The sequence below is a fragment of the Choloepus didactylus genome, chromosome 25 (genome assembly GCF_015220235.1).
Source record: "Choloepus didactylus isolate mChoDid1 chromosome 25, mChoDid1.pri, whole genome shotgun sequence".
Lineage (NCBI taxonomy): Eukaryota > Metazoa > Chordata > Mammalia > Pilosa > Megalonychidae > Choloepus > Choloepus didactylus.
This window is the reverse complement of record NC_051331.1, coordinates 4,319,810-4,343,600: the sequence shown is the minus strand read 5'-3', so window position 1 is coordinate 4,343,600 and position 23,791 is coordinate 4,319,810. Positions and strand designations below refer to the sequence as shown.

Sequence of the window (23,791 nt, the reverse complement as noted above, 5' to 3'; positions counted from 1 at the left end):
GTGAAATCACTGCCCTCCCCTCTATGTGAGATCTAGCACCCAGGGCTCCCTGGCAATGCAGTATATGACTCCTGGGGATGAATCTGGAGCTGACATTGTGGGATTGAGAACATCATGACTTAAACGGGGATACAAAATGAAACCAAATAAAGTTGCAGGGGCTGACAGATTACAAATAGAGTTGACAGGTCACTCTGGTGGGCATTCTTATGCATTATACAGATAACCCTTTTTAAGTTTTAATGCATTGGAAAAGATAGAAGTAAATACCTGAAACTATCAAACTGCAACCCAGCAGCCTTGACTCTTGAAGACAGTTGTATACCAATGTATCTTACAAGGGGTGACAGCGTGATTGTGAAAGCCTTATGGATCACACTCTCTTTATCCAGTGTATGGATGAATGAGTAGAAAAATGGGGACAAAAAACTAAATGAAAAATATGGTTGGGGGGTGATTTGGGTGTTCTTTTTAACTTTTATTTTTTATTCTTATTTTTACATTTTCTGGTACAAGGAGAACGTTCAAAAAAGATTGGGGTGATGAATGAATAACTATATGATGACACTGTGAACAATTGATTGTAGACTTTGGGTGATAATATGGTATGTGAGTATATCTCAATAAAATTGAATTTAATAAATCCAAATACCATATAATTACTTTCTTCCCCTCTTTGGGGAATTTCCAATACCAGTAATTATAGTATACCACAAAACATTGCTTAGGATTACATTTAGATTTGAACTTTCCAACACACCAAGTGGCATTTTTACAGCAAAGAAAAATCAAAGTTCCAACGTGGGGTCAAAATCACCACCACATCCCCAAGTCCCAGTGAGTTGAAGGCTATTGAGATCATCTTCCTGGAAGATGGTGATGGGTACAGGATCTCCTTCCTGGCTTCATAGGTGTTCTGGCAGATCAGAATGCTCAGCAGATGTGTTAGCTCACTAAGCAGAGGAAACACAGTTGTTGCTTGGTTATTCAGCCTCAATATCAGGTGTCAGTCATGCTTGTTTGCAAAGCTCTGTGTCTTGTTGGGTGTTCTTGTATCTTCTAGAGCTCTTACTAGAAGCAATAGGTGAATGGCAAGGCAAAGCATCATGACAATTTATTGTCTCTTTAACTCTTGAATAGTAACCTGGGTGCTATATCCCATTTTTATTGGAAGGAAACACTCCTCATTTGGAACACTATCATAAAACAAATATTTTCTATTACAGTATGAGGAGTGTACAGTGTTAATAGGGCAGATTGAGGTTTCCACTTATATTCTTCACTACTAAGGTCTTGTACTATGTTTTTATGAAGATGCTGTAAAACAGCAGTATCTCCTTGTCCCTCTCCATGTTCACTTACTGTTTCTTCTTTTTCCAAGAATTTGGAAGCCATATCAGAATCTTAAAATCAATACTATAAGTATAGTAATAATTATTAGGATGAATATGGGCTTAGCATAAGTTAATGTGTCAATTATTCCATGAAACTTGCCTTTCATAGCAGCAGGCCAGGCATCCTCCAGTGCTTCTCCCAATTGCTTGAACCACTCTGGAGAACCCCCTTCATGTAAATCCAGTCAGAAAGTCAGACTTCATATCTTCCATCTGCTTCTCAATGCTAGCCTATGTGTCAGTGACCTTGACTTCAATCTTAGCTATGATTCCAACCACATGTGGTTACCTCAGTTGTATTTTTGGTATTTGAAAGTTATCCAAAACAACAGTTTGCTCTTTAGGAAAATGCTTCTTTAATATTTTTTCAAAGCATGTTACTGTATCATTTGACAGTGATAATTGAGGATTGATATGGAGGTATATTATAGTCTATATTATCAGACATAACTGCCATTCTGTAAAGGAATGAGTTCTAAATAAGGGGATGAATCTGCTTTTCCAGTTACTGGACATTTACTCCCAGTTTTATTGCCACAAGGTTGATGTAGATTAATGTCTTCACAAACAAGATAACCTCTTCACATCCTCTAGGTTCTAAATAATATAATTCAGAGCATTTGTGACTAATGTGGGTGCATTTTGTGAAAGTGAGTTGAGTTTTTGTTTTTACTTAATGTCCAGTGTTTAATACCTGCCAGTTATAATAGTATAACTTGTTAGGTAGAACTACTTGATAATAAATCCCTATTTCCCAAAAAATTTTAATTGCTGGTGTGTTATAATTTCTTTATTTAATACATAATGCTGTGTGCTGTTCACTTGATTATTTGCATACCCTTTTGAGGTACACTAAGGCCTTCATTAATCCATATTCTATTTAATATTCTCCAGTCAATTCCCCCTTTTTGGAGAATATTCTAAAATTTTGTATATAAGGTAGTATCAACATAGCTGTAGTTACTGCATCTATATGTCATCCTCTATGTTGGCTTCCATGAGGGTCACCACATGATCATTTAACACCTGTAATCCATCAGCTAACTGATGATCATTTAAGTCAGAAAGTTTACATACTGTTGCTATTGAATTAGTCATCATAATTCTTACTTTCTGAAGTCTCTGAGTGTTAGTGAGTCTTCTTCATCCTTGTTTTAAGGGACAAGGATTTACTTCCTTTTGTTTACTCTTAATTTGTATATTGGACATACTAATTTCATTAACTAATCCCCATATATTCAGTTGGAATTTCTTTAATATTAATAGTATGATTCTCTATCTGAGGTAGAAAAGCTCACTCAATTAGCTAACCATGCTTGCTAAAGGATGTTTTTCAGCTTCTGCTAAGCATTTTAATGCAGTTTTATTGAGATATAATCACATACCCTGCAATCATCCAACATGTACAACCAACCATTCACAGTAGCATCATATAGCTATGCAATCATGTCTGGAATCAATCTCTAAATATTTCCCTTATTCCAAAATAGATAAAAATAAAATAAAAAAAGAACACCTAAAATATCCGATCCCCTATCCCACCCTATTTTTAATTTACTTTTTGTCCCCATTTTTCCACTCATCCATCCATGCACTGGAAAAGGGGAGTGTGAGCCACCTGGTCTTCACAATCACACAGTCACACCATGTAAGCTACAAAGTTATGGAAGTCATCAAGGATCAAGTCTACTGGGTTGCAGTTTGAAAGTTTCAGCCATTTCCCTCTAGCCATTCCAATACACTAAAAACCAAAGAAGGGCATAGATATAGGACATAAGAATGCCCTCCAGAGTTCTCTCTCAACTCCACTTGAAGTCTATCAGCCACCAAACCTTTATTTTGTTTCCTTTCACTTCCCCCTCATGGCCAGGAAGATTCTCTCCATCCCATGATGTCAGGTCTAGGTCCATCCTGTGGATTCATGCCCAACATAGGGGGAGGGCAGTGAGTTCACCACCCAAGTGGGCTTAGAGAGAGAGAGAGGCCACATCTGAGCAAGAAAGAGATTCTCTGGGGTAGACCCCCAGGCACAATCAGAAGTAGGCTCAGATGTGCCTTGCAGTGACAACCTTCATAAGGGCAAGTCCCAAGATCAAGGGCTCATCCTAGTACATTTTTAGTCCTCAAAATTTGTCAGAAGATCAATAATAACCCAGGTGGGGAAGCCCAACACTTCTGCATTCTTCCTCTGTACCTCAGGGTCTCCACAAATATATATTTATTCTTTGCAGAAATTACTCTGGGATGCATAGAGATTTCACACCAACCCATAGAAGCCCACCAGATCTCACCTCCCATTCAAAGTTCCATGTAACTATGGAGTTTGAATAAACAGACCATACAAGCTAAAATATTTACTGTGCTGCAGAAAATATAGTTCCTGCACCAAATAAATATCTCTTCCTTTGGTTTCACAGAGAAGATGACATTTTTAAAACACATTCAATATCATCCTTTTCCCTTTGGTCAGATTTGTTTTAGTCCTAACCAGATCAGCTTCATTCATATCTCTAATTGAAGTCTGAACTCTTCTTCAGCCTCACAGTTGCTGAATGAAGTAATACTGACATTCATAGCTACTGAGCTCTAGCTCTGAGATTCAGGTGTCACACAGAGATACCCAAAGTTCCAGAGACTGACCAGTTTATACACAAAGAGCTCAGCATCTCACAATTTAGGTATAACCATTACAACTCAGAAATAGATTGCACTGACTCTATAAATCAGTTTAAGCAGAATTGACATCTTAACTATATTTAGTCTTCCAATCCATAAGCACGGTATGTTCTTCCATTTTTTTTTATGGTCCTGTTCAATGTCTTTTAACAGTTTGTTATAGTTTTCTCTGTATAGGTCTTTTGTGGCCTTGGTTAAGTTTATACCTAAACACTTGATTTTTTGGTTGCTATTGTAAATGGAGTTTTTGTCTTGATTTCCTCTTCCTGCTGCTAATTACTTTTTTATAGCAAAAATACTGATTTTTCATGATGATCTTGTAGCCTGCCACTTTGTGATATTCAATGATTAGCTCTAGTGCTTTGCTGTAGCTTCTTCTGGATTTGCTACATGATATTATGTCATCTGCAAACAGGGAAAGTTTTACTTCTTCCTTTCCAATTTGGATCCCTTTTCTTTCCTTTTTTTTTTGGTTTTTTTTTTTTGTGTTTTTTTTTTGTTTAATTGTTCTAGCTAGAACTTCCAGCTCAATATTGAATAACAAAGGAGACAGTGGGCATCCCTGTCTTGTTCTTGATTTTAGAGAGAAAGCTTTCAGTCTTTTCTCATTGAATATGATGTTAGGTGTGGGTTTTTCATATATTGCCTTTAACATATTGAGAAAATTCCCTTCTATTCCTATCTTTTGAAGTGTTTTCATCAAGAAAGGATGTTGAATTTGTCAAATGCCTTTTGTGCATCAATCTAGATGATCATGTGGTTCTTCTGCTTTGGTTTATTGAAGTGGTGTATTACATTAATTGATTTTCTTGTGCTGATCCTGCTGTGCATACCTGGAGTAAATCCCACTTGGTCATGGTGTATAATTCTTCTAATGTGCTGCTGGATTCAATTTGTGAGTATTTTCTGGAGTATTTTTGCATCTGTATTCATTAAAGGGATTGGTGTATAATTTTCTTTTTTTGTAGTATCTTTTTCTGAGTTTGGTGTTGGGTGATGTTGGCTTCATAGAATGAGTTACATAGGTTTCCCTCCTCTTCAATGTTTCTGAAGAATTTGAGCAGGATTGGTACTTTTTCTTCCTTGAATGCATGGTGGAATTCACATGTGAAGCCATCTGGTCCTGCTTTTCTAAGAGGTTGTCCATTTTGTGTAAGTTGTCTGGTTTGTCAGTGTACTTGCTCATATTATCTTCTCATTGTCTCCTTTATTTCTGTGGGATCAGTGGTTATGTACCCTTTCAAATTTCTTGCAGTATTTATTTGAATCCTCTCTCTTTTTCTTTTTGCTTGGCTAAGGGTTCATTGCTTTAATTGACTTCTCTAAAAGAACAAACTGCTGGTTTTGTTGTTTCTCTCTGTTGTTTTCATGTTTTCAATTTCATTATTTCTGTTCTAATCTTTGTTATTACTTTCCTTCTGTTTGCTTTGGTATTAGCATGTGGTTCTTTCTCTATTTCCTCCAGTTGAGCAGTTGATTCCTCAATTTCTGCTCTTTGTTTTTATTGTAGGCATTTAGAGCAATAAATTTCCCTCTCAGCACCACCTTTTCTGCATGCCATAAGTTTTGATATGTTGTGTTTTCATTGTCATTTGCCTTCAGATACTTACTAATTTCTCTTTTAATTTCTTCCTTGACCCATGATTTTTTAAGAATGTGTTGCTCAGCCACCATAAGTTTGTCAATTTCCAGCCTCCATCTGTTATTTATTTCCAACTCCATTCCATTATGATCTGAGAAAATATTTTGTATATTATCAAGATTTTTGAATTTATTGAGACTTACTTTGTGACCCAACATGTGGTCTACCCTGGAGAATGTTCCATGTCTACTTGAGAAAAATGTGTATCTTGCTGTTGTTGGTGTAGTGTTCTATAAATATCTGTTAAGTCTAGTTCCTTTCTCATGATATTCAACAGCTCTTTCCTTATTGATCCTCTGTCTAGAAGTTCTATACATTGATCACAGCAGTGTATTGAAGTCTCCAATTATTGTTTTAGAAGTGTCTGCTTAGTGCCCTTATCTCTTTTAATTGTTTTACATTAGAAATGTAATTTGTCTGATATTAGTATAGCTACTCCCACTCTTATCTGTGTTGTTGTTTGCAGGAAATATCCTTTTCTGACCTTTCACTTTCAAACTACTTTTGTCATTGTGTCTTAGGTGAGTTTCTTTTAGATACACCATAGATGGATCCTGGTTTGCTTTATATATATATATATATATATATATATATATATATATATATATATATATATATGTAATTTTGTTCACATACCATACAACTATCCAAAGATCCAAAGTGTACAACCAGTTGCCCATGGTATCATCATACAGCTATGCATCCATCAACCCAATTAATTTTTTCAATTTTTAGAACATTTTCATTACTCCAGAAAAGAAATAAAGCCAAAAATAGGAACTCTAATCCTCCCATACCCCTAAGCATACCCCCTCCATTATTGATTATTAATTCATAGTTTTGGTATAGTACTTTTGGTACTATTGATTAAAGAATGTTAGAATATTACTAACTGTAGTATATAGCTTGCAATAGATATATATATATATATTCTTATATTGGCCTCTCTATTATTAACTTCTACACATAGTGTCATACATGTGTTCTAGTTCCTGAGACAGATTTTTCATATTTGTATAGTTAATCAAGGACATTGTCCAGCACAAGGTTCACTGTTTTAGATATTCCCATCCTTTAACCTCCAGCTTTCCTTCTGGTGACATACATGACTCTGAGCTTACCCTTTCCACCATCTTCACACATATTTCAGCACTGTTAGTTATTCTCACAACATGCTACCATTACCCCTGTCCACTTCCAAATGTTTAAGTTCACCCTAGTTGAAAATTCTGCTCATAATAAGCAAATGCTCCCCATTCTTTAGCCTCATTCTATATCCATAACTTATATTTCGTATCTATGAGTTTACATGTTATAATTATTTCATATCAGTGAGAACATGCAATATTTGCCTTCATGTGTCTGTCTCATTTCACTCAATATAGTGCACCCAAGGTTTCTTCATCAACCCATTTCTTTTAAGATGGTTTTGTTCACACACCATACATTCTGTCCTAAGCAAACAATCATTGGTTCCCTGTATAGTCATGTATTTATGTATTCAGCACTATCACCACTATCTATATAAGGACATCTCCATTTCTTCCACAAAGAAGGAGGAAGAGTCAAAGAAGGTAGAGAGACAAAAGAAAATAGAGAGAAAGCAAAACAAACAAAAAAGCCAAAAGAAAGATAGCATTAACCTAAAGTAGAATGAAGAGTCAGACAACATCACCAATGTCAGCAGTCCTATACCCTTCCCCTATTCCCCACCATCATATGCATTTAGTTTTGGTATATTACCTTTGTTTATTAAGGGAAGCATAATACAATGTTTTCATAAATTATAGTCTCTAGCTTGCATTTCCCCCCAATTCCACCCTATTTTTAACACCTTGCAATGTTGACATTCATTTGTTCTACCTCATGTAAAAACATATTTGTACATTTTATTAAAATTGCTGAGCACCCTAGGTTTCCCTGAGTTACATGGTCCAGGTCTTTATCCTTTGTCTTTTGTTCTGGTGTCCCACATGGTCCCAACCTTCCTCTTTCAACCATACTCACAGTCATCTATGTTCAGTGTACTTATATTGCTGTGCTACTATCTCCCAAAATTGTTTTCCAATCTTCACTCCTGTCTTTTCCTTTCTGTCTGCAGTGCTTCCTTTAGTGTTTTCTGTAGAGCAGATATCTGTTAACAAACTCTATCATTGTCTGTTTGTCAGAGAATACTTTAAGCTCTACCTCATATTTGAAGGATGGTTTTGCCAGATACAGGATTCTTGGTTGGTGGTTTTTCTCTTTCAGTATCTTAAATGTATCACCCCACTTCCTTCTTGCCTCCATGGTTTCTGTTCAGAAATCCACACATAGTCTTATCAAGCTTCCTCTGTATGTGATGGTTTGCTTTTCTCTTGCTGCTTTCAGGATTCTCCCTTTATCTTTGATGTTTGATAATCTGATTATGAAGTGTCTTGGTGTAGGCTTATTCAGATCTATTCTGTTTGGGGTATGCTGCACTTCTTGGATCTGTAATTTTATGTCTTTCATAAGAGATGGGAAATTTTCATTATTTCCTCTATTATTGCTTCTGCCCCTTTTCCCTTCTCTTCTTTTGGGACACCAATGACACATACATTCTTGCCTTTTGTTTTGTCCTTAAGTTCCCAGAGATGTTGCTCACATTTTTCCATTCTTTTCTCTATCTGTTCTTTTGTGTGTAGGCTTTCCAGTGCCTTGTTCACCAGTTCCTGAGTGTTTTCTTCTGCCTCTTGAGATCTGCCGTTGTATGTTTCTGTTGTGTCTTTCATCTCTTGTGTTGTGGCTTTCATTTTCATAGATTCTGCCAGTTGGTTTTTTGAACTTTTCTACCTTATGTATACCCAGTGTTTTTATTATATGGTTCTTATCTTTCACCAGACCTTCCCTAAACTTTTTGAACTACATTGTATTTAGTAGTTTCAATTCCTGTATCTCAGCTGAAGTGTAAGTTTGTTCCTTTGACTGGGCCATAACTTCATTTTTCTTAATGTAGGTTGTAGTTTTCCATTGTGTAGGCATGCTTCCCTTGGTTTCCCCAATCAGGTTTTCCCTGGCTCAGGTCCCAGAAGGAAGAAATATTCAGTATCCAGTTTCCCTGAGGGTGTGTCTTAGAAAATTGTTACACCTTGTGATGCCTCAGGTCACTGTGCTTTTCTGCCCAGCAGGTGGTTCCTGTCAGCCTGTAACTCCAGACTGGTGTAAGGAGGTGTGGCCTGTGGCTGTTTACCCCCAGGCTCTGGGGTCTGGTTCTGAATGGAAGGTGGGTAGTAGAGCTGAGCCCCACCCCTTTCCTCTTCAGGAAGATAACCCCATAGGGAGAGATCATTAGCATTTGAATAGACTCTGCCTGTGCTGTCTCCACCCTTGTCTGGGTCAGAGCACTGGGAACTGAAAATGGCTGAGGTTTTCTCCCTCTGAACTGCAAAAAGGACAGAAATCCCTCATCAGGGCCTGTCCACAGCCACTCTCTGGCTCCCCAAGGTCAGTCATCACCCAAAGCCTCTGCTTGTTGAGGATTCATTATTCATAGTGAGCAGTCCATGCTTCTTAATTAATCCCCATTTGGGGCTCAGCTGAGCTATATTTGCTTGCTGGGAGAGAGCTTCTCTCTAGAACCATAAGGCTTTGCAGCTCAGGCTGTGGGGGGAGGGGGATCCTGGCTTGGGCCTGCAGTTTTTACTTACAGATTTTATGCTGTGATCTTGGGCATTCCTCCCAGTTCAGGTTGGTGTCTGATGAGTCGACAGTCACATTTGTCCCCCCACAGTTATTCTGGATTATTTACTAGTTGTTCCTGGTTGTTCATTAGTTGTTGCAGGGGGAATAACTAGCTTCCACTCCTCTTTATGCCATAATCTTAGATCCTCTGGATACTGGTTTTTAATACATTTTGCCAGTCTATATCTTTTCATTGGTAAGTTTAGTCCATTAACATTCAGTTTTATTACTATATGATAGTACTTTCTTCTACCATTTTGTTCTTTGGATTTATAAGTTACATCTTATTTTTTTCACCTTTTACTTTTACCCTTCCAATAGTCCTGTTTTCTACACTGTTCTCCAAAAATCCCTCTCTCTTGGGTTTTCCTCTCTGCTTGTACCATTCCCTATAGTTTTTCTTATAAAGAAGTTCTCTTATTCACAAACTCTGAGTGTCTGTCTAAAAATATTTTGATTCTCCCTCATTTTTGAAGGACAGTTTTGCCAGATATAGAATTTTTGGTTGGCATCTTTTCTCTTTCAGTATCTTAATTACCATACCATTGCATTCACACCTCCATGGTTTCTGCTGAGAAATCCACACATAATCTTATTGAGCTTCCCTTGTATGTGATGGATTGCTGCTTTCAGGACACTCTGTCTTCAGCACTTGGCAATCTGATTTGTAAGTGCCTGGGAGAAGTCTATTTTGGTCTCTTTGGTTTGGGGTACACTGCACTTCTTGGGTCTGTAATTTTATGTCTTTCATAAGAAATGGGAAATAATCAGTGATTATTTTGTCCATTATTCTTTCTGCCCCCTTTCCCTTCTCTTTTCTTTCTGAGACCCTCATGACATGTATATTTGTGTGCTTTTTCTTGTCATTTAATTCCCTGAGACTATGCTCATATTTTTCCATTTTTCCTGATATCTTCCTTCATGTGTAGGATTTCAGATGGCCTGACATCTTATTCCTCAAGGCAATACTTCAAAATCTTTAAATTGTACTACTTAAATTTCACATAACTATTATTTCTCTATTTACTTCATCTCTCTACCCAGATTTGACCTCAAACAATTTTTTGTGTGTTATCATATATTTATTTATACTAAAAGGGGCCCATAGTTGCTTGAAAGATTTTGTGGTATAACTAGACAAAAGAAACATTGAGACATTTAAGAGAGCAATGAGAATTTAATATTTGATAATGTAAAGTCCTTGTTAGTAAAGTAATCATACTACTTTTTTTAATTTCAGGAGAGTGCATTTAAAAAATGGCAATTTATTCCTTTCTCTATTAAACACCAAGGATTAAAATGAAAATATGTTTTTAGATTTTTTCTTAAGAAATGGTATATTTTTTATATCTAAAGACATATCATAAATTTCTATTTTGTAATTTTGTTAATTTTTAAAATATCTTACTTATAGGAAAATCAATAATGAAGCTGTCATTTACTCCAGGAATCCCTAATATTTTGAAGCTTGTTGGCTTCCCAGTCCTGAGGACTTCAGCTTAATTTGACTTGAAGAGAACTTTGCCAAATGCATTTTTGTCATGATTCTAAAATAAATACTTTCTAGAATGGAGTAATACACTTTTTCTTTCAATATAAATTTCAGCAAAATTATTTAACTTTATATGGAGTCACATGGATGCCCACAGCCTGAGAAAAATTAGATTGCAAGTTCTCTAAGAAGTAAACAAAACAAAACAAGAAGTATTATCTTCCTGTTGATTGTTTATGTTACTGCTCAGAGCAACCCAAACTCACATAACAGGGAGACTGCTAAGAAAACACAGAAAGGTTGCCTTTGGGACATAAAAAGAATGGTGTAAATAAAGGACATAATCTGTTTCCTTTATTGCATCTTTGTAATTTACCTAATTAGAGAGTAACTATTTTATAAAATAGGCATAATTTGATTAGATTTATCATGATTCACATTTCACTTAATCAAGGAGTGTTCTTAAGATTGTAGGTCTCCAGTAGTTATCAATGGCACAAAAAGAGAGATGCTACAAGAACAAAAGAAGCTCTGAGCTCCAAACTGTAGAGGAAGCATGCTCAATGGAGACTTTGCTTCATTTTGTTTCCCAATTTGTTTGAGTTCTGGTGAGCATTGGGGAAAATTTTTACCAGGAGGTGCAGACCTCCCTTTTTCATAAATCAAAATTTAATCAGAATGTAATTGTTTAAACTGACAGGCATTTGGGGGAACATATTCTGTGGGTACATTAGAGAGTTGTAACCTGATACTTCTCAGTATTTAAAATATATAAGTTAGTGTTTGAAGGGAAACTTGCCTGATCTTACCATTCAGAGGTTGATATTTCTGCATTTAGACCAGTTTTGAGAGAGAACATAAACAGCTGTATATGAAATAGACAGATAGATAGATAGATTGAGAGATAGAAAGATAGATAGACATCTATAATCACAAATTGGATCAGTTTTCTGTAGGAGTAATAGGAGCATGATTAAGTGGAATGAAAGCAAATGGCTAAGTTTGGTTGGATCAGTGAAGGGATCTCTGAGAGACTGACATTTGAAATGACTGAAAGAAAATGAATATGGAATGGGAAGGTATGTTTTTGGATTTGGGTGGAAATGAAGCATAAGAATAGTCCTCAGTGGAGATAACAGCAGTGTTTATTTATGCTTAGTTGTGTCAAGAGGTCATGTAAGAAATCAATGCCTGAATGCCTCATGGAGTTTTTAACTAAGATTTGAGACTGGTGGAAGAGTAATAGTTACACTTTCAGTGTAGAAAGGTGTCCTGCACTACATTTCATTTTAGGTGAAAATAATTAAGCAAAATCTATGATGACTCTGAAATAGTATCCAGATAAGTGTTTTTATCACTTTCAATTTAAACATAGTCATGGAAGAAATTAAGGAAATTGAATAAATGTATCAATAGACCAGTTCAAGATGTTCCAACCATGTTGTTTGAGTTCTTTGTAGTTGATATGGTGGAGTGTCTAGAGTAGTTTGATTACAATCAGAAGACTGTGATGTCAGAGAAAGTGAGGAAAAATAAAGTTCCAAAAAGGAGATTGTGGTCCAATTTTTGGATCCAAGTAAGGAATCATTTATTGGGAGATCATTATTGATCTCCAAGTTGTATGAAAGAGAAAATCAGTGTTGAGTTTTGTGAGTCAAAGGATGAAGTGCATGCAAGGATGGGGTGGCTGCACATTAAGTTTGTCAAGCGGGGGTCTGGAGGGCAAAACTTGAGAGAGAATACATTCAGAGAATATTTGCTTTGATTTTTTTCAACATGGAAGAGTCAAAAGTGAACTTATATGATTTGATGGATTCTGAAGACAAGAGGAGATTTAATTTAAGATTGAAAATGCAATTTACAACAAAAATGAGATTGAAATCAATTGAAGACATTGGACTTAGCCAGAGGTAACATGACTTTTCTGTTTAATAGGAGAGAAGAAATAACTAATGTGTATGCATTCAGGGATATTTGAAGATCCTATGGTATTTTAGTGTAATTTGGAAAATTACATAATCCAGCTGCTCAGGAGAACTTAATCTAATCTGTTGAAACTGTGTGGAAATGATAGAGTATATGAGATTCAAAAGGTATTGAGAAGATTTGGAGTATTTATGGAGTATGTATGAAGGAATGAATTAGCAAGACACAGTACAGTTACCAGGTATATTTGAAAATGTCCAGGAGATGTGCCTCTGTGTTTAGTCCAGGATCAATATCTTACTCCAGTACTGTGCCAGATGTAGTCATGGAAATTTACAGGTACTTGGAGTCATTGAATATTGAGGGTTAGACTGTTAGATGTGGTAAATAATCATAGGGACATAATGTTTGTCTTGGTAAGTATATGTTGAAATTGCAAATGTGAAAAAAAACTGGGCAGTTAAAATGAGAGATAGGGGATGTTTGTTAAGAGAGGTCAGTATATCGTAGGTCCCCATGGAGAAGGAGAATCTGGGTATGGGGAGTACTTTTGTGGCAGAGCCAGGAGAGGAGATTGTAGCCACAGGGTGGGACTTCTGATGTTTGATATGAGAGGGATATTCCCAGTAAAAATCTTAGTGACATGTAATTCTCCATGAATTTAAACTTGGCAGACAGACAGAGCAAAATCCTAAATCTGGCTATGTCATTTTCTAGTCATGCAGTTTTGTCATAATACTAAAATTTTCTGAACTCTGATCATGTCATTTGTTAACCTGATAAACCATCAGCAGCAGGATTATGGTGAGGATTAAATAAGGAAATACTGTTAATCTCCAAGCAGAGCAACACATGCACTTTATTTTCTCTTTATTTCTTTTCTCTTTATTTCTGGGCCTCAGATACACCTTGGTGAGTTAAGCCTACTATTGCTAATGACAAATTATCAAATGTCTATAAAATATATTTAATAATCAGCAGTGCTCTAGGAATAATTTACTGGCTAGAGATGATTAATGATTTCACACAGATGCCCACACACACATACTGATACCCACACCACATGTACAGGGAGAGAAAGATGAATGCATACATATTCCTACAAATGATTAACATGGGCTAGGTCTACAGCAACCCCTTTACTAAATTGTAGATGAAGCAAGTAGATAGCCTCACAAACCCATTCAATCTATAGTTTGTGAGACCCCTTGCCTTCTGAGGATTGTGGAACATGAAAGATACTTTATGAACATGTACTCCTGTTACTTTCTTATACAGGAGATTTTGAGTTCTTGATTTGGAGGGTGGACATCACTGGTCCCTCCAAATGAAGTTAGTTCTTGAATTGATTCATCTCACCATGAAATAATTTTGTAGTTGCATGACAGATATCCAAATCCATTAGGGAAAGATCTGAAAGTCAGTGTTGAGGGGTTGAGGGAGTGATCTTTCCAGAAATCCAGAGGAGTTGAACAACAATGATTTAGGGCAACTGCATACAGAAGGGCAGGAGCAGAATAAAGCAGGGAGAGAGGGTGAGTGTTCTGTGTGTGGGGATAGATGTTGGAGAATCAATGGTACTTCATAAACAAAGAATACTTAAATCTGAGAATTTCCACAATTTTTACCTGTAGAGAAAGACCAAACTCCACATGTGGTATGAGTTAGAGATACCTGTTCTTGAATCATGGTGGGGATCAGAAACTTCTGACCACCGTGGGACAATTAACACATGAAAAGTGATGATTTTCATGTTCTTATCTGTAAGATAGCTTTGTACACATTTTCATTACTAGCAACATGAGTCATAGCATTCTTATATTTGAGTTTAGATGAGAGCCTTCCCCTGTTTCTCTTAGAGTACACTATATATGTTTCTGCTGGTGGACTGTGGGTGTTACTTCCAGGTGAATGTTTGGGTAATTGTGACAGGTGGGTCTGGAAAATGCAGACAAGTTTTGAGTCTCATGTCTTCTTTCTCTCTCCTTAGCATTGGATGCTTATTGCTCAGACTGTCTGAGAGTGAAAAACCAGAGGAAAATGGTTGATGGCAGAAGTTTGATGATGCAAACACTGGTGAGAAGGGAATGGTATTTCTACTGAAATAAAACCTTATTCAAAAATATTCCTATTTCTCCTACTGATGTGGCAGATTCCAAGTACATTCATGAAATATTCACATATTTGAGAACCACTTAAGTATACCCAGGACCCTGGGATGACTATGGTGGGCCAAGAAATGAGTAAGAAATAATCCCTCTACCATTTACACTAATATGTTCCAGCCTCTGTTAAGGCTGTGTGTTCACAGAAGAGATGTGAGAGGATTTATTTGCCTCATGGAAACTATGGTCTCAGTTGGGAAGTAATTCGCTCATTCACTGTGTTAGTCATATTAATGTGCTTAGGATTGTGGTGAACACAAGGGATAGAGATGAGTAACTGCACAACCTGACACTCCAATAGGGAGGCATAGGGTTCATCTGGTGAGTTCAGTCAGTCCAGTGTTACGAGTGCTGGGGTCAGGGCTACGCTGTGTTCAGGAGATGACAAGAAACAGATCACAAAGGGCAATGAAAATAATGTATTTATATAATCTGATAATAAACTTCTTACAGTTTTGATAGAATATATTTTCACATTTTGAAAAAAGTTTTAAATTCTCATTGCCATCTTTCCCCAGTTAACCATTTTCTTGGATTTTATCAATATTTGTACAACTTTGTTAAGTTGAAGAAAAGAATAGGGAATATTGTTTCCTTATTTTAAGCTGTGCATAGAGGACAAATATTGTAAGGAGAGTAAAATTTTAGGACCAGTTAAAATACTTGATGGTCTAGTGAGAAAGAGAGACCAGATCAAATAAAGTGTCTATTTATCCTTGAACAGACTCAAGATGAATATACAAAAGACACAATGAAAACTGAAGTTTGGAGGTGTGGGAGAATATTGACTATGGGTGGTCTCACAGAGAAAGAGTCAGCCTAGGACTGTACTTTAGTATATCAGTCATAGGGGATATGGTTTATGTTACTGCACAGCCTACACTCATATAATAAACAGCTGAGTTTTGTGGAGTTGGAAGAGGAAGAACTTACTGTCCCAAGTTCTGTATTAAAGTGTGTAGACCTCTACATAATTATACATGGTGCTTCAAGCCTTTCCACCATTTTATTGAAAAGTGGATTTATCACCTGTACTTAAGTTTTGGTTAGATAGGAATCATCAGTCATTTGATTTTTCAAAATTTGTATAATTTTGCTAAACCATTTCATAGACAAGGAAACTGAGGTTATTGTAGATGCCACAAATTGGTTAAGTTTCATTTTAAATTTGTGTCCAGTTAGAGGTCACATATCACACAGTGAGGTAATGAGACAATATTACATGAAAAATGTAGTTTATTACTCCAAGACCCTTGGGAGACAGTGTTGCCATGTGGAGTTATTGGGGAGTGTGAACAACCCTGTTTGTGTGTGGGCAGCACACAAGCAGAGCCAAAGGGATCAGTTTATGCTTTTATGCTTTTAATGTAGGATGTGGGTGTACATTACATTTTGTATAAGAGGCAGAGATTGGTTAGTTTAAAGCAAATACCTGTCAAATAGGAAGGACACTCAGGGTTCCAGGGTTGTAGGGATGGGTACCATAGCATTTGGGATCACCAGATGGTTCTGGGTGAGACATTTCAGTGATGGTGGTGGTAAGCAAAATATAGGTTAGAATTCTGGAGTCTTTAGGCTGGAGGGATAGACAACTGTTACTTAGGCCAAAGTTCAGTGTTGAGGCAAGCAGTTTGGCCAAAGATGGATGTTAAGGCAAAACACAAAAATATTTTTATAAGATGGATGGGAATTATTGAATAATCATTATGTTAAAAAGTGGAAGATCATGATTAATGCTTCCCTAATTATGAGTCTGTGTAATAGTTGGAGATTTAGTTATGGATTCTCATGAACAAATTTGATGATCACCATTTGGAAGTCATTATTATCAGTTTGTGGGAAAACTTTAAGGGCACATCACACCATATGTCATGCAGTGTTGCCTAATGGTGAAGTTTTGTGTATGCAGGGTTTGTATGTCTCTGTGAGTGTGTCTGAATGATAGATCCATGTTAGCAGTAAGAATGATCTATCTGGGATCCCAAACACAGTTTGTCTTTTCATATGCTCAACACCTTCCCTTCCTCAGTGCCATTATTTCTACGTATCTACTGTGGATATTGGTAGGAATAACCTTGTCTAAAGTCAATTGCCTACAACTTTTTAGGAATCAGTGAGCTTCAATGATGTAGCTATAGACTTTGATGCTGAAGAGTGGGCCTTGATGGACACAACCCAGAGAAACATGTTCAGAGATGTCATGCAGGAGAGTATCAATCATCTGGTGTCAGTGGGTGAGTTTCTTAAAATTTTATCTATAATGTATACATCTATGTGTCCATTCATTCTTCCATCTAACTAATCCCTCAGCAATGTATTGAAGTATCTATACAACTTCCCCATACGCCACTCTTATTTCTGCTCTGATTCTTTCATAATGTTATGACTACCTGTAATAAACTCTCTTTTCCATATTTCCTTACATCTCATTTGTCAAACCAGTGACCTGTGATATTCCTGACTAAAATTTCATATCATTTTTGCTGCTCCACCTCTACAATTCAGAACAGTATGAGAACTCAATGAATATTGTTTCTATAGATAAAATATTCTCTAGGTAGTATTATCCTCCCGGGACACTGGTAAAGTTTCAGCACATAGTAGAAAAATAATAGACATGCTCTTTTCCACATAGAACATTGATTGTTTGGGTGGAGCTTGTTTTAATGGATGCTTTTATAAAATACTCTTCAAAACTGTGCAGTTTTGATTTTTCCTTGTATATAAAGAATGAGGATGTGTTGTCTAAGAATTTAGGCACGGGCATCAACATATACTTAATGACTTTGATTGAAGGTCAGGAGTCATCCTTTGCTGAAAATGGATTATCAACATACAGTGTTTAAATTGCACTTCCTTGTGGTGCTCTTCACAGTTTAGCTTATTGTTCCTAATCATCTGCCCTAGACTTGATGATCATGAACTTTATCAACATAGAACTCTAAATCTATGCTTCTGTTTCTCATAAGTAGGGTATCAGCTCTGCAAATCAGAAGTGGTTTCCCAATTGGAACAAGGAGAGGAACTGTGGAGAGGATTAGGATTTCTTCAAGGACAGAGTATGAGTGAGTTCTAGGATGCTGTGTTTCATTATGAGAAGGGGCATGGTGTCAATGAATGAGGAGGTCTTTAGAAATATTAACTGAAGGTTTCCTTAATTGAATGATATTCCCTAAAATGTAGGCTACGGCTTTGGAGGACAACTCCAGAAATGTGCAATTTATTCCATTCAGGTATCCAGGTATCAATCTCTAGTTAAGAATCCATCTATGATTATCTTTGGCTTATAGAAAGAGATATTAATGTACTTATAGGACTTAAACTTACACACAGTGGCCTTTGTCCTTATCCTCCTCTTTGAGGAATTTCCCTTCCTTTTCCACCCAACATGCCATCTTAGTATTATCCATTACTTTAATACTGAGAATGTTTTAGTTCTCTATTTCTAGAAAATGTTTTGCTACTTTCTAGAGTACACCTTAATTTTAGGTTCTTCCCCATTTAAATGACAATTTGAAACATAATCATATGAACCTTGGAAGTTTTTATATATTTCAATCTGCTAATGCCACACTATACTGTTTTAAAAATTATTTCAGGCAGACAAAATGAGCCCAGAAAAGAAGAACTGATAAACATGCCGTGTGTCTGTGATAAGGACAAATATACTATTCAGTTAAAGGTAAGCATCATGAGTGTGAGCCATGGTCTTGCAAATATATAGCTGGGTTTGAATAGCCAAGGAGTTCAGCACAGCCATCTGACTAATTAAATATGGGATTAGACACTGCTCCATCAATAAGTTTTGGATAGTTTCAATTAAGGGAAAAATTAAACTGAGCTGAAAGCTATAACCTGAAATCTTATAAAAATACAATTGCATAAACATATTTATATACCTATACTTTGCAACATATTGAAGTATTCAAAATTAATTCAATAGCTCTACAGTTGAGATACTAAAAAGAAAAAATCTCTGCATACAAGAAAGTAGCACACCATGTGCATGTAAAAAACATGGTGAATTTTAACTGGATCCTCACTGCATGATTAGACTAGAGAATTGAATCAATGTGTACATGCTGACATACCTTTAACAGTTTCTCTTCTCATTTATACCAGCAGATTTCTAACATTGGAGGGGATCCCTTTGAAATTAATGATATGGGAGAAGATTTAATTCACTCCACATTGTCTGACATAGAAACAAACCCCTATCTAAATGAACAATTTCAGAAAGCTATCAATTACCAGTCATTCTTTAGTAGACATAAGCAAATTCATTATGGAAGTAACCACATTCTTCCACATGTCTGCCATCTATGTGGGAAATCCTTCACTCGATGTCATACCCTTAAGGAACATGAGAGAAGTCACACTGGGGAGAAACCATACATCTGCCATCTATGTGGGAAATCCTTCAGTCGATGTCGTAAGCTTAAGGACCATGAGAGATGTCATACTGGGGAGAAACCATATGTTTGCCATCTTTGTGGTAAATTCATCAATAGTAAGTTTAACTTCACAGAACATGTGAGAACACACACTGGGGAGAAACCATATGCCTGCCATCTGTGTGGGAAATGCTTCAGTCATTGTGGTAGCCTTAGGGAACATAAGAGAATTCACACTGGGGAGAAACCATATGCCTGCCATCTATGTGGGAAACCCTTCCGTCATAGTAGTAGCCTTAAGATACATGAGAGAGCTCACACTGGGGAGAAACCTCATGTTTGTCTTCTATGTGGGAAAGACTTCACTAATAGGTTTGGACTCAAACAACATATTAGAATGCACACAGGGGAGAAACCATACATTTGCCATCTATGTGGGAAATCCTTTAGTCATTGTAGTAACCTTAGGAAACATGAGAAAACTCACACTGGGTAAAAACTGCCCATCTGCCATCTATGTGGGAAATCCTTCAGTCATCATGGTGGCCTTAGGCAACATGAAACAACTCACACTGGTGAGAATCCAAATGTTTGCCATCTTTGTGGTATATACTTCACTCATATTTCTATCCACAGACAACATATGAGAATGCACAATGGGAAGAAACCATATCTCTGCCATCTATGTGGGAAATCCTTCAGTAAATGTGGTAGCCTTAGGGAACATGAGAAGTCTCACACTGGGGAGACACCCATATGTATACCATCTCTGCAGGAGATCCTTCAGTCAAAGTGGTAAACTTAGGCTACATGAGAGAACTCACACTGGGGAGAAACCATATGTCTGCTGTTTATCTGGGAAATCCTTCATTCAGTGGTGGAACCTTAGGGAACATGGGAGAACTCACACTGGGGAGAAACCATATGTATGCCATTTATGTGGGAAAGACTTCAGTTATAGTTTTAGTCTCAACTGACAGGTGAGAAATCACACAGGGGAGAAACCATTGGTCTGCAATTTATGAGGGAATCATTCCGTCAGTGTGGTACTGTTAGGCAATTTGGAAGAACTCATACTGGGAAGAAACCATATGTCAGCTTTTTCTGTGGGGAAGCCTTCACTGATAGACTGATCCGCAGACAACATGAGGTACTAACACTGGAGAGAAAACATGTCCGCCATCTATGTGTGAAAACTTTTAGACAAATCTGCCATTGGGAACATCAGAGAACTCGTTAAATATGCTGTGCATGTGGAACAGTTTTCAGACACACCTACCACCTTTAAAAAGTAAACAAAACAACTCACACTTGTGTAAATCTCTGTCAATGTAATCAGTGTCTAAATGCCTTTATTTACAATCTGTCCTTAATAATGTGATTGCTCTATCCTGGGAGGAGCACTGTGTAATTACCTATAATAGATTTCAGCTCATCTCCAGCTTGGTGTATACAAGCATAGCTCAGAGTAGGAATAACTCCAAACCAGAAAACTGGATAGGAAATACATTACCAGTAGGAACAAATTCTAAGAGAACTCAAGGAGATAATTATTGATGGAATTATTACTCAATGAAGAAATGTGTGAAATCCTTAAATTACAGAGCCATGTGTGCAATATACATGAAGTTTCACATTTTATACATTATTCTCTCTATATATATGGATTGAAGAAAAGTCTTGGGTAGCTTTGAATTTATCCATCAATGCTTAATTTCCCATACTGAGGAAACAACCCTAAAATCAAATCAAAGTGTGTTCAGCTGGAGTTCACCTCAGGAATATGAGACTGGGGAAAACATCTAACAAGAATGCTTCACAGAACAATTCAACCATGATTTCAGAGTTTTGCCTACTGAACTATTAATGAAAACTCAATTAAAATGTAGGATAGTGAAGTGATCTGGGAGTGCTGAATGCAGAATTTTGTAATGAGTTGTAGGCAATGAAATCAAAGTTTTTCTCAATGTACTTGCTAATAATTATGAGGTAAAAGCTGTACCTGAAAATTCTATGATGTTAGTCAGCTTCAATTTGTTCACACAATTATGAATGTAAATATAATGACTCTGTTAAACCAGGGAACTTTGAACATTAACTGAATAATGTATAGAACAAGATTTTGTGTCATAAATCTTATGTGCACTGAACAGGTATGAATACAGCAATAATGAACAGAATATAAATAAATAATAATTTTGGATTCATTTCTGGTGATACAGACATTTTCCTTTACACTGTCACTGTTGATCTTTTACATTCAATGGAATTAAAATTAAGTCTTACAGGAATAATAACGTTGTAAGTCATGGAGTACTGGGTAGCCTGGAGAGGGAAATTACCCCAGTCTTGAACAGGCATTTTGGTCATTCCCTCTATTAAAAATGGGTGGTGTGGGATACAAGATGGCAGATTAGGAGAGATAGAGCAAAATTTTCCTGTGTGTAAAACACTAGATAAAAGACAAAGTGTTCCAGAAGAGTAGTTCCAAGGTTCCACCTGCTCGGCAAAGACTTCTACATCCATAGTGACTGTGCACTTGGGGAAACTGAGAGACTGTTTGGAATCATATGAGTGTTTGAGTCTCCTGGGGAAATGGCAGCCAGAGCCCTGCCATTGTGGGGAGAAACCAAGAGACAGTGTTTGGAGGTAGGTTAGTGTAAAATCTGGAAAGCAGCTGAGGAGCCAGCAGGAAAAGCCATAGTCAACATGTGGTGGGGAGTGGTTTCCATGCCCTGGGCACCTGCCTCAGCTAAGAGCCCCCAAGCCAGTAAGAGCCTTCCAGCAGGCAGAGAATCACAGAAGTTGGTAGTTTCCATGCCATGTACAAACATTTTTGCAGCAGGATGGGAGACACCCCTTTGCAGGACTATGGCTGAGAGTTTCCTGAGGGATTTTGATGGCCTGTGATGTCACACACTTCTCCGCAGAAGCCTGCAGAGTGCACAGCCTAGAGGCAGGGTTACCACAAGAATTGCCAGGAGCCCTACATCAATCACAGGGACTTGGTGGGCCCACTGCAGGGAGGGACTGTGGGCAATCTGAGATGAAGTGACATCTGCTGCAGCCACAGGGTATTCCAGTCACAGCCCCAGGAATGACTGGGAGTACTGGGTATTAAAAACATCTTCCCTGCCAAACTGCACAGGGCACACCCCCCACCCACAGGGCTGGTGGTTCACACTGCACATGGAAAATTGCTCAACAAATTGGACCTCCACAAGGTTTGTACTCCACTTGATGCATAAACAAATTTGTGGAGAATTGGCTTGAGGGCAAGTGTTGACTCCATCATGCCATCTGCTGGTAGGTCAGGGAGAGTGCACTCCACTAAGCTGTAGCTCTGTCAAATTGTAGATAATTGTTGAAATAAGCCGGCATATCCTAAAAGAACCCTACCAAGATAAGTGCCAAAAGGCCAAAAATAACAGAAAATTTGAAAGCATATGAAGAAACCAAAAACTATGAATAACCAAAATGCTCAAATTAAAAAAATCAGAAGAGACACAGGACTTTGAGCAATTAATCAAAGAAGTAATCATGGATACCAATATCATGGCTCAGGATATAAACAACATCAAGGTGACCCTAGAGGGGCATAAAGAAGAATTTGAAGAGTAAATTTTAAATAGAGGATCTTATGGAAATTAAAGAAACTGTTGATCAAATTAAAAAGATTCTGGAAAACATACCATCAGATAAGTTGAAGAGGAATGAATAAGCACACTTGCAGAAAGTGTTTTGAAGTGTGAAATCACAAAGATCAAATGGAGAAAAAAATTGAAAAATTAAAAATGGATCCTATGGATATGACAGACAACATGAAACACAAATATGAGAATCATGGGTGTTCCAGAAGGGGAAGATAAGGGTAAAGGTCTAGGAAGAGTATGCAAAGTCTTGTTGGGAAAACTTCCCAACACTTCTAAATGATATAAATATGCAAATTATAGATGCCCAATGAACTCCGAACAGAATTAATCCAATTAAACCCACTCTGAGACATATTCTGATCAGATTTTCACGTGCTGAAGAGAAGGAGCAAGTTCTGAAAGCAGCAAGATTGGGAGTAGCAAATTAATCCTAAACCAAGTAGAAGAAAAGAAATAACAATCAGCAAAGCAGGAAACATGACAACACGCAGAACCTTGAAGATATAATGCTGAGTGAAATAAGCCAGGTACAAAAAGAGAGATATTGTATGTTACCACTAATGTGAACTCAGTGAAAAATGTAAAATAACTTTTATATGTATAATGTAGGGTCCTAGTGATAGAAAGCGACTGTTGAAGGGGCAGTGATTTTCTAATAAGAACAGATCAGTTATGGAGGGTTATGGGAATGCTCTTGAATGATTATGATGGTTTGTTAAATTTTGGGGGGTATGGTAGGAACATGTT

At 37.0% G+C, this 23,791-nt stretch overlaps 1 protein-coding gene across 5 annotated transcripts in view; it reads left to right on the top strand.

The window, feature by feature from the left end:
- Window positions 1-21,564, top strand: part of LOC119520446 (zinc finger protein 596-like) — a 29,854-nt gene extending 8,290 nt beyond the window's left edge. For 2 of the 5 annotated variants that reach the window (XM_037818309.1, XM_037818308.1), the window contains exons 3-7: window positions 14,823-14,908; window positions 17,105-17,231; window positions 17,967-18,062; window positions 18,597-18,679; window positions 19,120-21,564. In XM_037818309.1, the coding sequence (XP_037674237.1) occupies window positions 14,873-14,908; window positions 17,105-17,231; window positions 17,967-18,062; window positions 18,597-18,679; window positions 19,120-19,887 (1,110 nt within the window). In that variant the 5' untranslated portion in view covers window positions 14,823-14,872 and the 3' untranslated portion in view covers window positions 19,888-21,564. The remainder of the gene's footprint in view (window positions 1-14,822; window positions 14,909-17,104; window positions 17,232-17,966; window positions 18,063-18,596; window positions 18,680-19,119) is intronic. The other 3 variants (XM_037818310.1, XM_037818311.1, XM_037818312.1) reach the window with 3 other exon arrangements.
- The last annotated feature ends 2,227 nt before the right edge of the window (window positions 21,565-23,791 follow it).